This window comes from Fukomys damarensis, unplaced genomic scaffold (assembly GCF_012274545.1).
Source record: "Fukomys damarensis isolate Sample0158 unplaced genomic scaffold, DMR_v1.0_HiC HiC_scaffold_19, whole genome shotgun sequence".
Lineage (NCBI taxonomy): Eukaryota > Metazoa > Chordata > Mammalia > Rodentia > Bathyergidae > Fukomys > Fukomys damarensis.
In genome coordinates, this window is record NW_022900931.1 from 24,718,711 (window position 1) to 24,731,817 (window position 13,107).

At 45.5% G+C, this 13,107-nt stretch overlaps 1 protein-coding gene across 5 annotated transcripts in view; it reads left to right on the forward strand.

Moving 5' to 3' along the window:
* Nucleotides 1–6: 6 nt before the first annotated feature.
* The window catches only part of Phc1 (polyhomeotic homolog 1), a 22,889-nt gene continuing 9,788 nt past the window's right edge, over nt 7–13,107 (forward strand). Inside the window, exons 1-6 of one of the 5 annotated variants that reach the window (XM_010607807.1) lie at nt 7–49; nt 2,310–2,467; nt 3,488–3,598; nt 4,354–4,437; nt 5,020–5,169; nt 5,806–5,961. In XM_010607807.1, coding sequence (XP_010606109.1) covers nt 2,354–2,467; nt 3,488–3,598; nt 4,354–4,437; nt 5,020–5,169; nt 5,806–5,961 — 615 coding nt within the window. In that variant the 5' untranslated portion in view covers nt 7–49; nt 2,310–2,353. Of the gene's footprint in view, nt 50–484; nt 778–2,309; nt 2,468–3,487; nt 3,599–4,353; nt 4,438–5,019; nt 5,170–5,805; nt 5,962–13,107 lie in introns of those variants that run through there. The other 4 variants (XM_010607806.3, XM_010607810.1, XM_010607804.1 and 1 more) reach the window with 4 other exon arrangements.

A 13,107-nucleotide genomic window follows, 5' to 3' on the forward strand; every position in this document is an offset into this window, starting at 1 on the left:
CCCCTTCCCGGGGTGTTCGATTTCTCGTTGGATCGGCGTTTTCGGCGAGGTCCGGTGGGACGAGACGCAGGGCGGATACCGTCCTGTTCTCCAGATCACTTCCATTTCTTTGGCACGGTCTTTCCTGAGTCGCCCTCCTCCCACCCCTGTTCGCATGCCCCTTTCTTGCTCCGAGACAGTTTTCTGCTTAGAGATGTTGCCTTCCTCCACCTCTTGACCTCAGTACCCCTTTCCAGCTCCCTTCGTAGGTCTGTGCGTCTTCCTGACCCAGCCCCTACTCACCCAAGTGCTGCCTACCACCTCTCAGGACGACCGGGCTTACCTCCTCAGGGACCTCTAGAGCAGCTTCTCGCTTCTCTTCCAGTTTCATTCTGAAATTTGCAATTGATTGCTCCTCCCAAGCTGTCGTCTTCACTTTCTGCATTTAGTCTTGCAGCCACAACATTGATCACTCATGAATAGATTTATGCACATGGGTAGGAATGCTGGTTTTGATGATGATTTTCTCGCATAGAAAAAAAAGTCCCTTTCCGTTTCTGTTTTCTGTTTGCACAGTCTGAAAATAAATATAAGACTTCAGTTATTGGGGAGATGAGGGGGTCGTAGCGTTTATGAGCATTTGTACTCGCGCGTGTAGGAATTCTTGTTCCCTCTATAGCTAGTAGTGGAGTCTCGTGATGAGTCCAGTGAACTAAAGCCCAGCAATCTCTACGACTGTGCCGTGCTGCCTCTAATACCCGCTTTTTCTCTTCACATGCTGATATTGAGGATTCATGGGTCTGTATCTGTTTAGTGTTTTGATATTTTGGCAAAAGAGGTGGGGAGAAGGTAGACTGGAGTTGAAGCTGATACCATTGCCCTTTGTACTTTGGGTTATATCCATATTTACAGTAACGTTTGCTAACCCTAAATGAAGTAGAAGAGATGGATAGAATCTTGGGAGACAGTGATACATTTAGATGCTACTGGGAGTGGAGTAAGAGATGCTTTCTTAACTTTATTGCCAAGGCCAACGGGTTTTTTATTTACTCTGCTTATTGTTTTGGATGCAATTCCCAAGATAAGTCCATTCACCCCAGTAAAACTGTTGACAGCCCTTAGAAGAAATTCCGGTTTGATATTTATATTCCTAAACTAAATAGAGTTTTGGTGACCTGATGTTTCTAGTGGCCCAGTGACTCGAAAGTAGAGAATGTAGTACAGTATGTACGTTTAACAAAAGGAAAAAGCTAAGAATAGGCCAGAAACCTTCCTGTCATTTAGTGCTACTTTGGAAGAATATTTCTTCGTGCTTCTCATCCCATCTCTTTGCTTGGTTCTTAGCAATGTTTTCACTTGTCTTTTTGTAAATTTTAGCATAGTCCCAAGGGGTAAATTCTGACACTTGAGTGGACGGAAAAGTTGAATCTTTTTGAAGCTTTCCATTGTTAGCATATTTAGTATGTTTCATACATGAGAGTCACATATTTCATAACTGAGAATCATTTGGTAAAGTGATGTATCACATTCAGCGTGAAACTTTGTTTGCAAGGAGGGAAACTGAAGTAGCAGTAGGAAAGCGGTGTGTCTCAGGTACTCTCTGTCCTCAGCAGCCTGGGCTGGAGCCAGGCATCTCTGGTCGGTGTGGGCTGGAGCTTGGCTCGTGTCCCCAAAGTCTGTATCCTCCCTAGGCCTGTTTATCTTACCTACATAGAAGGCCCTCCTGGAAATGAGGATGAGTCCTCATACTCAGAGATACTGCTTTAATCAGTTTGTTTTTGTTGTTGTTGTTTTTTTGGTTTGAGGAAGAAACTTTTACTAGCATAGACTTGATACTCAGAAAAAGTTTGAATTATAAAATGGGGCCCATACTGTTTACCTTGTAGCACTGGGAGAGAGAAATACTGAATGAAGCTCATAGCCCAGTGAAAAGAGGCAGCTCCGAGGCTTCCCAGTAAAAGGTGACCGTTGTCACCAGTTGTCAGCAGGTGATAAGGCTGTAGAGAGAGATCCAAGTAAGATAACAGCAGTGAGATTGAAGTGAGGTTTGTTAAATTTAAAAAGTGCCTTGGGGATTTGCAGTGGATTCAGCTTTGTAAGATGTCATGTTATTTAATGACAGCCAGTATGTAAGCGTTATTTCTTTTGAGACCCAAATAGTTTCAAAGATGGCAGGTGGGGAGGACGAGGTTCAGTTGTAAGACTGTTGGGAGTTTGGGAGTTCTAAGGTCTCTTGAGGGGAAGTCTTGGGGCTTGCTGTGCTCTTGAATAGTCACATGAATAAACTTTGGGAGAAGGTGTAATTCTAATCTGTCGCTGCTTCTGCCTAGGTCTTGAGTCGGAGCACCAGCCGTGGGGACCGTGGACTGCTGTCATGGAGACTGAGAGCGAGCAGAACTCCGGCTCCACCAATGGGGGTTCCAGCTCTGGGGGCAGCTCTCGGCCCCAGATCGCGCAGATGTCCCTGTACGAGCGGCAGGCGGTCCAGGTGAGGCTCAGCTCCAAGGGGTCAAGCTGGGAGTGCTGGCCTAGGGCGGACACAGCATGGGGAGATGACTGGCTTCAGTTTCCTTTATAGTACTTGGTGATAATTTAAGGTCTATTGCAGCTCTCAGAATCGTAGGAGTTTACAAAAGTTTGGGCAAGCAAATAGAGACTGAAATTTGGTCTTTAAGCTGAGTGTGGTGGTGTACACCTGTAATCCCATCAGTGCTCGGGAGTCTGAGGCAGGAGAAACTGCAAGTTCCAGGCCATCCTGGGCTGCATAGAGTATGAAGTACATTGCATGTTCCTGTCTCAAGAAACAAAACAACACCAAACAAGAGAGCAAACAAACCAGGGCTGGGATTTAGCTCAGTGGCTCTGCTGCCTGCCTTGCAAGCACTGGGTCCCAAGTTTGATCCCCGGTACCAAAAAACAAAAACAACAGCAAAAAATAATAAGAATACAGTAAAATCTGGTTAACACTAAAACTGAGCTAACAGTATCTTTCTCATAGCATCCATTTATATTAGACTGTAGATATTTAAAAATGCTAGTTGGTTGACAATTTTACCTGATTGGATCTTTCAGAAGTAATTACTTAATTTTTCCATTACAGGTATTTCTAACCCCTTAGGGCTGTATTCTTCATTGTATACTCAGAATACAGTCTTTCACTTTTTTCTTTTCTTTACATTAATTGATATCCTATGTATATTCATCCTATGTAGTTGTTGCTATATTTGTATATTTGCAGGTTCCACTTTGGGAAATAAGAGTTTGTGTGACTAGCACTGCTTCACTTTAATATGCAAGGATAGACCATACAATTGAATTAATTGCTTCTCCAACTTGTAGAGGACGATATTAACTTACCTATTTTAATACTGAAAAGGATAAATCATGTGTCTTCCATCTTCTTTGCTTTCTCCCCTTCCCTTGGCTCCCTTCACACATTACAGTGGTTCACACAGAACGGGCTTTAGGAGTCATCTATCTAATGTCACATCCTGTCTTCTTTCCCTAGGCTTTGCAGGCGCTGCAGCGGCAGCCCAATGCGGCTCAGTATTTCCACCAGTTCATGCTTCAACAGCAGCTCAGCAATGCCCAGCTGCACAGCCTGGCTGCGGTCCAGCAGGTGAGAGGTCAGCAGCCAGCTGGCCCGAGGGAGGGGACAGGCACTCCAGGTGGGCAGGGGAGACTCCCGAAACTGGGCTGGGGCCGGAGTCGCCTTTGCCTTCTGTCCTCTTAGAGGGGCACATGTGAATCCTCTTGAGTTTGCAGTGAGAACTGTGGAGAATGGGCTTTTACAGGGGGAGTGGCTGTGTTCCAGTCCTACTGGCCCCATGCAGCTATTGAGTGCTTGAAATGTGGCCAGTCCAGTTTGAGATGTGCATTTGAAGACTCAGAATGACAAAAGGATGTAAAATAGCTCAGTAATTTAAAAATACTAATTATATGTTGAAATGTTAATACTTTATTTAATTTTTGACATTTTAGAGATAATTGAGTTAGATAAAATAAATTATCGAAGTTCATGTCTCCCGCTTCTTTTTCTCGTATTCTATTTGTGTTGGACAGTTCTGCTGCAGATTTATCAGTGATTCATGATGAGACCTGCTTAAAGGTGGTTCTTCTACCTAAAGCAGAGGAGTAGGAGGCCAGGTTGCCTGTCTGCCCCAGTAGTTGTGCGGGATTACTGGGTTAGCACATGTGGTAGGGTGAGTGTTACTGGGATAGCGGGTGTGCTTTTCTTTGTCTGAGTAGTCTCTCTGTTCTTACCTGAAATCTCCATATATTTTGTGATTGTATTTTTTTTTTTTAATTGGAAGACTGAGAGCTTTTTCCTTTATTGTCTCTTCTCGTTCTTGTTTCCCTTCCTCTTGCACACAGGCCACGATTGCTGCCAGTCGTCAGGCCAGCTCTCCGAACACCAGCACTGCCCAGCCACAGCAGGCGACCACCACGCAGGCCTCCGTGAGTGCTGCTCTGCCTCCGGCGCAGGGCCCGCCCGGTTCTTTGCTTTGTGCAGTTGATCTGAGACTGTTGACTGAACTATAGATTTAGCTACTGTAGACTTTCACTGCACTTACAGAGGGACTAATGGTAAAAGGAGGGCAGCCAGCTTGATTCTGTCTAGGAAACCCGAGGAAGGGAGAAGAGGAGATGACAAAGGAAAGTGACTCTGTTTTTTTCCTTTTGAGATAGGGTCTCACTATGTAGTTCTGGCTGGCTTAGAATTCACTGTGTAGTCCAGGCTTGGCCTCGAACTTGGCTTTGGTCCTCCTGGCTCAACCTTCCAAATGCTGGGATTACAGATGTGCCCCACTATGCCCGGCCAATCTTTGTCAGAGAAAAATAAAATCTATTCTATTTCTCCTTTGCTTTCTCCAATGTTAACTTTTTTTTTGTTGTTTTTTTTTAACTTCTATAGTATTTCAGAATAGCCTGGATGACTGTTTTGCATAAGAGGTTATTCATTTCTCTGATTCCACCAGAGTGGGATGATTGTGTGTCTCTGCCCCATCCTTAGTCCTGGATTTTTCCTGTACCGCACAGATCAATCTGGCCACCACCTCGGCCGCGCAGCTCATCAGTCGATCCCAGAGCGTGAGCTCTCCCAGCGCCACCACCTTGACCCAGTCTGTGTTACTGGGGAACACCAGCTCCCCACCACTCAACCAGTCCCAGGCGCAGATGTACCTGCGGGTAAGTCACAGACAGCGCCACCTTCTCTGGGCGTAGCTCGTCACTGCACTCGCTGGTAAGGACGCGAGTGGAAGCAATTGTTTATTTTTGCATTGCTGGAGATGGAACCCAGGGGCCTCCTGTGTGCTCAGCAAGCCTCTGACCACTGCGTCACATGCCTACCCTGAAACTTTTCCTCTTCTGGTTCCCCACATGTTTTGAAACAGGCTCATTTGCTTTCCATGCTGTATTTATCTTAGGGGCGATGCTTGGTATTGCCAGGTAGCCTGCAGATTACATGGATTCTATGCTAATATGTGACTAAATTAGGTGAGACGTAGTCTAAGTTTAAACCAGCACCTCAAGTACACAGATTCTAAGCATTATCTCTCTGCTCATCTGCTGGCTCCATACAACTGTGTGCTCCAAAGTCTTTGTCTCAGCTTCTTCGGTGTCTGACTCTTTGTTATCATCCATAGTCTTCTACAACAGTCCAGGTTTTCTTCTGGATGATCCCTCGCTTATGGTGACTAAGAGCTTGGGGTGGTGGCATGGGACAGGGCTCAGCTATTTAATATCTGCTGTTTACTTTGTCTTGTGGTCCTTCCCTTCTGTTTCCTTTTGTCCTCTTTGCTCTTCTCTCCCTCTCTTTGCCAGCCACAGCTGGGAAACCTATTGCAGGTAAACCGGACTCTGGGCCGGAATGTGCCTCTGGCCTCCCAGCTGATCCTGATGCCCAACGGGGCAGTGGCTGCGGTCCAGCAGGAGGTGCCCTCTGCTCAGTCCCCCGGAGTTCACGCAGATGTGGATCAGGTCAGTGGCCAGCCTGGGCGCCGTGCTGGGGAGGACGAAGGGTGCAGCTGGCCCAGGGTCCGCCTTCTGCCCCGCCGCTCCTTGTCAGATTTTATTTTTGTGCTTTTTGTTTTGTTTTTTGTCGTTGTTTTGAGGTTGTGGTTGGTTTTTGCGTTTTTCGCAGACAGGGTCTTGCTATGTAATGCAGGCCAGCCTGGAACTTGCTGTGTAGCCCTGACTGTTCTGAAACCCCTGCTCCTGCTCCTCTCGCCTCTGCCTCCTGAGCAGTAGGAGCACATCTCTTACTCTTTTTTTGTGAATTTTCCTTTCCTTTTCCTTAATCCCTATGGTGTTTGAATCCCTTACAGCTTTTGACTTGGTTTGTTAGAAAGGGAATTGCTGGAAAAGAGCTGTGGACCTGGGAAGTCTTACTTTCAATACAGGGAACATTTCCCACTCAGTTTTGTAGACCTGTGTGGTGCAGGTGTTTTCAGGGAGTCTTCATGTCTCCTGAGGATAGGGGATGGTTGGGGGAATTTTATTGTTTGAGGGGAGGTAGACTTGGTTCCTTCTGATCATGAGTTACTGTAGGGCTCAACTTTCTGTCTCCTGTTTACTTTTTTCCTCAAAGTTTTCCTCACCATTACAGTTTATGACTTATTCCTAAAATTCATATAATTTGTTTTGGCTATTGATGGGACACAAGCTAGGATCTAATAATAGTTACTTCATTCTTTTAGTCTGTAAGAAAGTAAACATTTAGCTATTTTTATTGATCTTCTCCGAAATAGACTAGGTATTTTGGAACATTAAAAAGAAATGTGAATAAGGCTGGGGATTTAGCTCAGTGGTGCTGCACTTGCCTCACAAGCACAAGGTCCTGAATTTATCCCCAGTACCAAAAAAAAAAAAGGGGGGGGGATAAAATCTTCAAGGAGTTTGAAAAGAGTAAAGAGGTGCCAGATTAAATGGTATGAGCTTTGACATAACTTTTAGGGAAGACTTGGCACTATGACTTTGCAGGATGCTTGAGCAGTCTTAAAGGATAGGTAGGATTCGATTTGGAGTGCCAAGGAAGTGGGAGAGAGACTAGGAAGTGTAAGGGCATAGTTCATGTACGTAAAGATGGATGTGTGTGGTGGTGCTGGGGGTGAGGGGGTGAATAAACGAAATAACAAGTCTGATGGAAGAGGTCATTGCTAGGGAGGAGCCTAAAAGGCAAGAAAATGTGGTTGTATTAACTCCATAGATAGCTATTGAACAAGAGACTAACGGGCTAAGAAAAGTACTTCAGATAGAAGCATCTGGAGCATGTGCCTGGAGAATAGAAGTTAGGGAGCCTGCGAATAGAAAGTGAGACCTTTGCTTTGGATTCTGGTAGTAGCGGTAGGAGCCAGGGATGAGGTTGATCCTTCTTCCATATTCAGTTCTTTCATTTATCCATCCATTCATCACATATTTGAGTATCAATATGCAGAGACAGGAGAGTGGTGAAAAATGTGCATTTGACGTTTGGGTCAGAATCCAGCTCCATCCATCGCTTCTTGGCCTTTTGGCTAAAATCAGGTGTGGAGTCCAGCTCACTCTTACTGTGGGTCCTTGGGCAAATGACCTGAGATCTTCTGCTGTCTCCACAAAAGGGGGTGTGGTGGAATGCGGTAGGGCCGGGGATTCAGCTCAACCTGAGGGCCCCAAGTTCATGTCCTAAGTAAGCCCTACCCCATACACAAACACAAAAGAGTGTTCACTTACTTATTACTAATGTTTCAGACGTTCCTTAGCCTGGATGCCCAAGAAATGTACACTTGTGGTCATGGACCAGTGAAGCACTGGACATTAAACGTATTTACTTGAGTGGTGTGGTAACCGTTTCTCTGGAAACAGGATTCTCTGAAGGTCTAGAAAGTGACTTACTTTAGCTTTGGAATGAGGGACAGAAAGTGAGGCCGTGAGATTGAGATTGGAGCTGTAGCAGTTTGCTGGCTGTGGATGTCCGAGGGAGCACGCTTGCTCTAGGGAGTAAAAGGAGCTTTGTTTTCCTGTTTGGCAAGGGGACCAGCCATGTGGAAGGAACCTCATCTCGCAGGGCTTTGCCTTGGGGGCTATGTTTAAGATTTGAAGATTTATGTGAGGGGCAGTGGGCAGCTCGGGAAGGGTTTTAAAAATCAGGTGTCAGGAGGAGACAAGATTGTTGTAAAGAGCATGCCAGTTTCTCAGTGGAAGCTAAGTGGGAGTGACATGAGCACAGATGGGGAGTTGCAGTGCTGCAGTGGTCTAGAATTAGGTAGTTAGCAGTGGAGAGGTACAGAAACTCAGAGCTCTGCGACTAACTTGGAGCGTCATGGAGGAAGGTGAACTTGACTGAGTGCGTGGCGAGATGGCAGCTCGGAGAGCCAGCATGGCCTTGGTGCTGCTGCTCCTGACGGAGGTGACGTGGCAGAGCAGTGTGATGACAGTGATCTCAGTTGTGAACCAGCAGGGTGCTTACGAGCCACCCATGGGAAGACTGGCAGTAGCTCTGTGTAGACTTTCTGAGCTCAGGGCATCCCGGCTGGGACGCACACATGAACGTAGTAGGCGTCCCCATGACACTGTAATCTAAGGAATGTTTACAGTAATTTAGATGGTGGGTGAAGAAACAAGCCTGAGGGCTAGGAGGAATCTCTAGAAAGGCAGTTCCTGGCTAGGGTGAGAGGGAAACGGGAAAGAGCAAGAGAGGGAGAAAAATCTGGACTATGTCATGTTCTTTTTTTTTGGAATGGGGATTGAACTCAAGACCTTGCACTTGCAAGGCAGGCGTGGTGCCACTGAGCTACATCCCTGGTCCTTGTGTCATGCTGTCGACAGCGGAACAGAGTTTCAGAGAGAGAGAGAGAGATAGAAAAGAGAGGAGAGAGAGACAGAGACAGAGAGACAGACAGCGAAAAGAGGACTCTTTTTTTTGGTACCAGGGATCGAACTTGGGCCCTTGTGCTTGCAGGGCAAGCGGCGAAACCACTGAGCTAAATCCCTGACCCCAGGACTCATCTTTTTGAATGTGGTAGAAAGGAAGGATGGATTATTAGTATGGAGGGAGAGCTGCTTCTGTGGGGCGTATAGGTTGAATCCCCGTAGTGTATATCTGAGGATTGAGTAAGAGGCTGGTAGGACGGTGCAGTGAGTCCCAAGGAGGACAGAGCTGGGGAGGGGGTGCATGGTGCAGGTCTGGTGAGGGGCCAGATAGGTCAGCTCCTTGGGAAGGCAGGCTGGAGGGACCCCTTCCAGAGAAGGGCTGCCCTTTGCTAGGAAGAGAAGGGAGCAGAGGGGCGCCTGCCAGTAAATACAGAAATTTGATGGTGCTGTGGCTGAAGGAGGCTCAGGTAATGGTTTTGTTTTTCTCTGCAGAAGAGTGAGGCGAAGCCGGGCGTGGTGGCGCACGCCTGTAATCCCAGCACTCGGGAGGCAGAGGCAGGAGGATTGCTGTGAGTTCGAGACCAGCCTGGGCTATATAGTGAGTTCCAGGTCAGTCTCAACTACATAGTGAGACCCTGTCTCAAAAAACCAAAAAAAAAAAAAAAGGAGAAAGGGATAGGGAAAGTAGGAAATAGCCATCATAGAAAGGAAGCTGATGGGAAAAACTAATTGCTAGATGACCTTTTTTGTTGTTGTTGTTTTGTTTTTATTTATTGGTTTTTTGAGACAGGATTGAACTCAAGGTGATCCTCCTGCTTCAACTTCCCAAGTGCTGGGATTATAAGTGTATGCCACCATGTTCAGTTTAGGTGACATTTTATTTTGTTCCCAGCACCTAGTCCTGATGATTCTCATATATATTTCTGCCCAAAGCTAGACTCTTTTTTACTTTTGCTGCCTGAATTCAGGTTCTTATTTTTACCTGGCTCTCCATACTAGTTCTCTAAATAGTCTTGTGTATTTATAATTCTCTTTCCAGATTGCTGCTAGGATTTAAAAAAAATTTTAAAATAAGAAAATATATATTGTTACTCTTTTTTTTGAGATAAGAGTCTTGCTTTGGAATTCATGCTGGCCTTGAACTCACTGTGTAGCCTAGGCCGGACTCAAATTCACAGTGATTCTGCCTCAACTTCCTGAGTGCTGGGATTACAGGTGTGCACCACCAAGCCTAATTTGTTACTAATATTTTTATTTTTGGTACCGGGGATCGAACTCAGGCCCTTGTGCTTGCAAGGCAGGTGGCAGAACCGCTGAGCTAAATCCCTGGCCCTGTTACTCAGATTTTTAAATTGTACTTTTATTACACAGTATTATAATTCATAGTCCTTGGCTCATGGATTTGTCATCACTGGACCATTTGTGGAACATTTTTATTTATTCAGTAATTTGTTTGTTTCTGTTATTTTATTTATTTATTTTTTTGTTTTTTGAGGCAGGGTCTCACTATGTAGTTGAGACTAACCTGGAACTCACTATGTAGCCCAGGTTGGTCTCGAACTCACAGCGATCCTCCTGCCTCAGCCTCCCAATGGCTGGGATTACAGGTGTGAACCACCATGCCTGGCTGTTTCTGTTATTTTGGAGACAGGGTCTCACTTTGTGGTTCAGGTAGGCCTTGAACTCACTGTGTAACACAGGCTGGCCTTGAACTTGTAGTGATCCTCCAGAGTGCTGGGATTATAGGTGTGCGCTACCAGCCTGGCATTATTCAGTAATGTTAAACAATATGAAAAGCAGGCTGGGGTGGATGCAGTGGTATAGCCCTTGTCTAGCATACTTGAGACCCTGTGTTCAATTCCAGTGACTTAATTACTTTCTCACTGCTGAGACACAATACTTGAACCCCACAGCTTGAAGGAAAGTTTTATTTGGCTTATAGTTTGTAGAGGTTTCAGCCCATAATTGGCTGGCTCCAAGGCAGGGCGGCATGACAGAGGAGAAACAGCTCATGGCCTGGCAGCAGGAAGGGAGGGAGACGGACCCTGCCAGACCACGCCCCCAGTGGCCCACGTCCTCTGACCAGGCTTCTCCTTCACCTTTGAAAGCACACTTAGCTACGGACTCATCAGGGGACTGATGCACTGACAAGTAATGTACCCCCGTGACCTCCCAAAAGCTCCACCTCGGAGTGGAGCACGTGAGGCTTTGGGGGACATCTGGATGTAAACCATGATGCCCTAGCACTGCAAAAGGAAAAAAAGTGGTCTGTCTGTTGTCTGTCCCTAACCATGCTAGTGATTATTCTGAGTTTTAGGTTTATCCTCCCTTTAGGTTTCTTTACATTATTTTATTTTATTTATTTTTTGGTACCAGGGATCGAACTTGGGTCCTTGAGCTTGCGAGGCAGGTGGCAGAACCACTGAGCTAAATCCCTGGCCCTACATTATTTTATTACGTATACATATACATATATATATATTTTTTAAATAAAATTTATTTTATCCCATTCCCCCTCAGAGCCCCCTCCCCTCCCTACATACAAACGCTTTGCTTCCATTTTGTTCTTCTGTTTTCACTTTTCTTGTCACTTTCTTCCTTTCCCCCTTGTTCTCCTTCCCATTTGAACTGAAGTATTTTTCATCGTGAAAAATTTCAAACATAAACATGAGAAAAGAATAAGAATCCCAGTGTACTGACCGTCTCTTCAGGAGTTATGTGGATGTCTCTTCGGGCTCTTCCCTTCTGTCCAGGTTCTACACACTGCCACATACTCACTGCGATGTCCAGTCTGCCTTCAACTCCACGCAGGCCATCCTGCCAGTAGCTGGGACTGATGTGCGCCACCTCGGTGGGCTGCAAATCCTTTAATAGCATATTGTCAAGGCTGAGCCTGAGGGCACACACCTGTAATCCCAGCTTTTGGGAGGCTGAAGCATGAGGATCACTCTGAGTTTGTGGCCAGCCTAAGCTACATAGAGAGACTCTAAAAAAAAAATATTGTCCAGTTATTTTATAGTCATTAGTTTTTGGGGGGTATTAGGGATCTATCTTGGGCCCTTGCGAGGCTGGCGGCGTATAGTCATTAATCTTTAGATGATATTGTATTCTATAAACGTGCTGTAGTTCTCAGTCTCTTCTGGAGAGGGCAGTTTGGGTCATTTTCAGCCTTTTGTTACCCTGTAACTGCCCCCCATGGTACGTGGCAGTGTCCTTTGTGGAATTCTAGGTGTGTGGGAGTGTGGGTGTGAACGTTCAACTTTGGAGTATGATGGCCAGTTTTATTCAAAACAGTTATAAAAGAATGGTGTCGACTATAGTTTTCATTGTGTTATGTTTTTCAGTGGCTCCTGAAACCAGTTAGGCTGTCACGGTTCCTTCCCTCTCTTCATATTTTGGAGAACTATTTTGCCAGACACTGTTAGGTTCTGGGAATACAACAATGAATATGACAGATAAATTTGCTGTTTTTAAAGTTCAGAGTCTTTTTTTGTTCTTGTATGTGCCTCTTTTGGAGACGGTCTCAGTATGTAGTTGAGGCTGTCCATGTGCTCAGCGTGTTGTAGCTCAGGCTGGCCTCAAACTTGTATCAATCCTCCCGAGTGCTGGGATCACAGGCGTGCGTCGCCATACCTGCCTGAGAACCCTCTTACTGTAGCACCTAGTAGTACCTTTGTACTTCCTTGCTTCAGCACCACTTCCCTTCCTTTCTTTCTACTCTGCAGCTCACTCCAACAATGAAACATACTTAATTCTAAAATTAAAACTTTCTTGGTGCTGAGGCCTTGCAATGCTGCTGTTTTCATGACCCCACCTCCTCTGCTGTCAGATCAGATGTTGCCTATTTTAGGAGGACTTCCTTGATCTTCCTAGTCTGACTTGATTTTTCTTGTTTCTGCTGCTATAAAACTGTGTTTATACTTGTGAATGTTATCACATCATCGCTGCCGATTTTCTTCTCTAACAGAACTAAGTATTCATTAGGAGCAGGGACTTTGTTTTCGACCCCTGAATTTCTAGTGTTCGCTGTAGTACCTGGAGCATATTAGGTGTTTGGTAGATGTTGAAGGAATGCATGGAAAGGAAAGGGAGAATCAGAGAGACATTTTGAAGGAATGATGAAATGATTTATAATAGACTTGATAGTAAATGAAGGAGACTGAAAAATCAGGTGTTCACAAAGTTCCTCTCTGAGTCCTGGAAAGTGTTTGATGTGTAGTGTCGTAGAGGCGGGGGGTATCTTGTTGCTTTTTAATCAGTTACAGAAATATATAT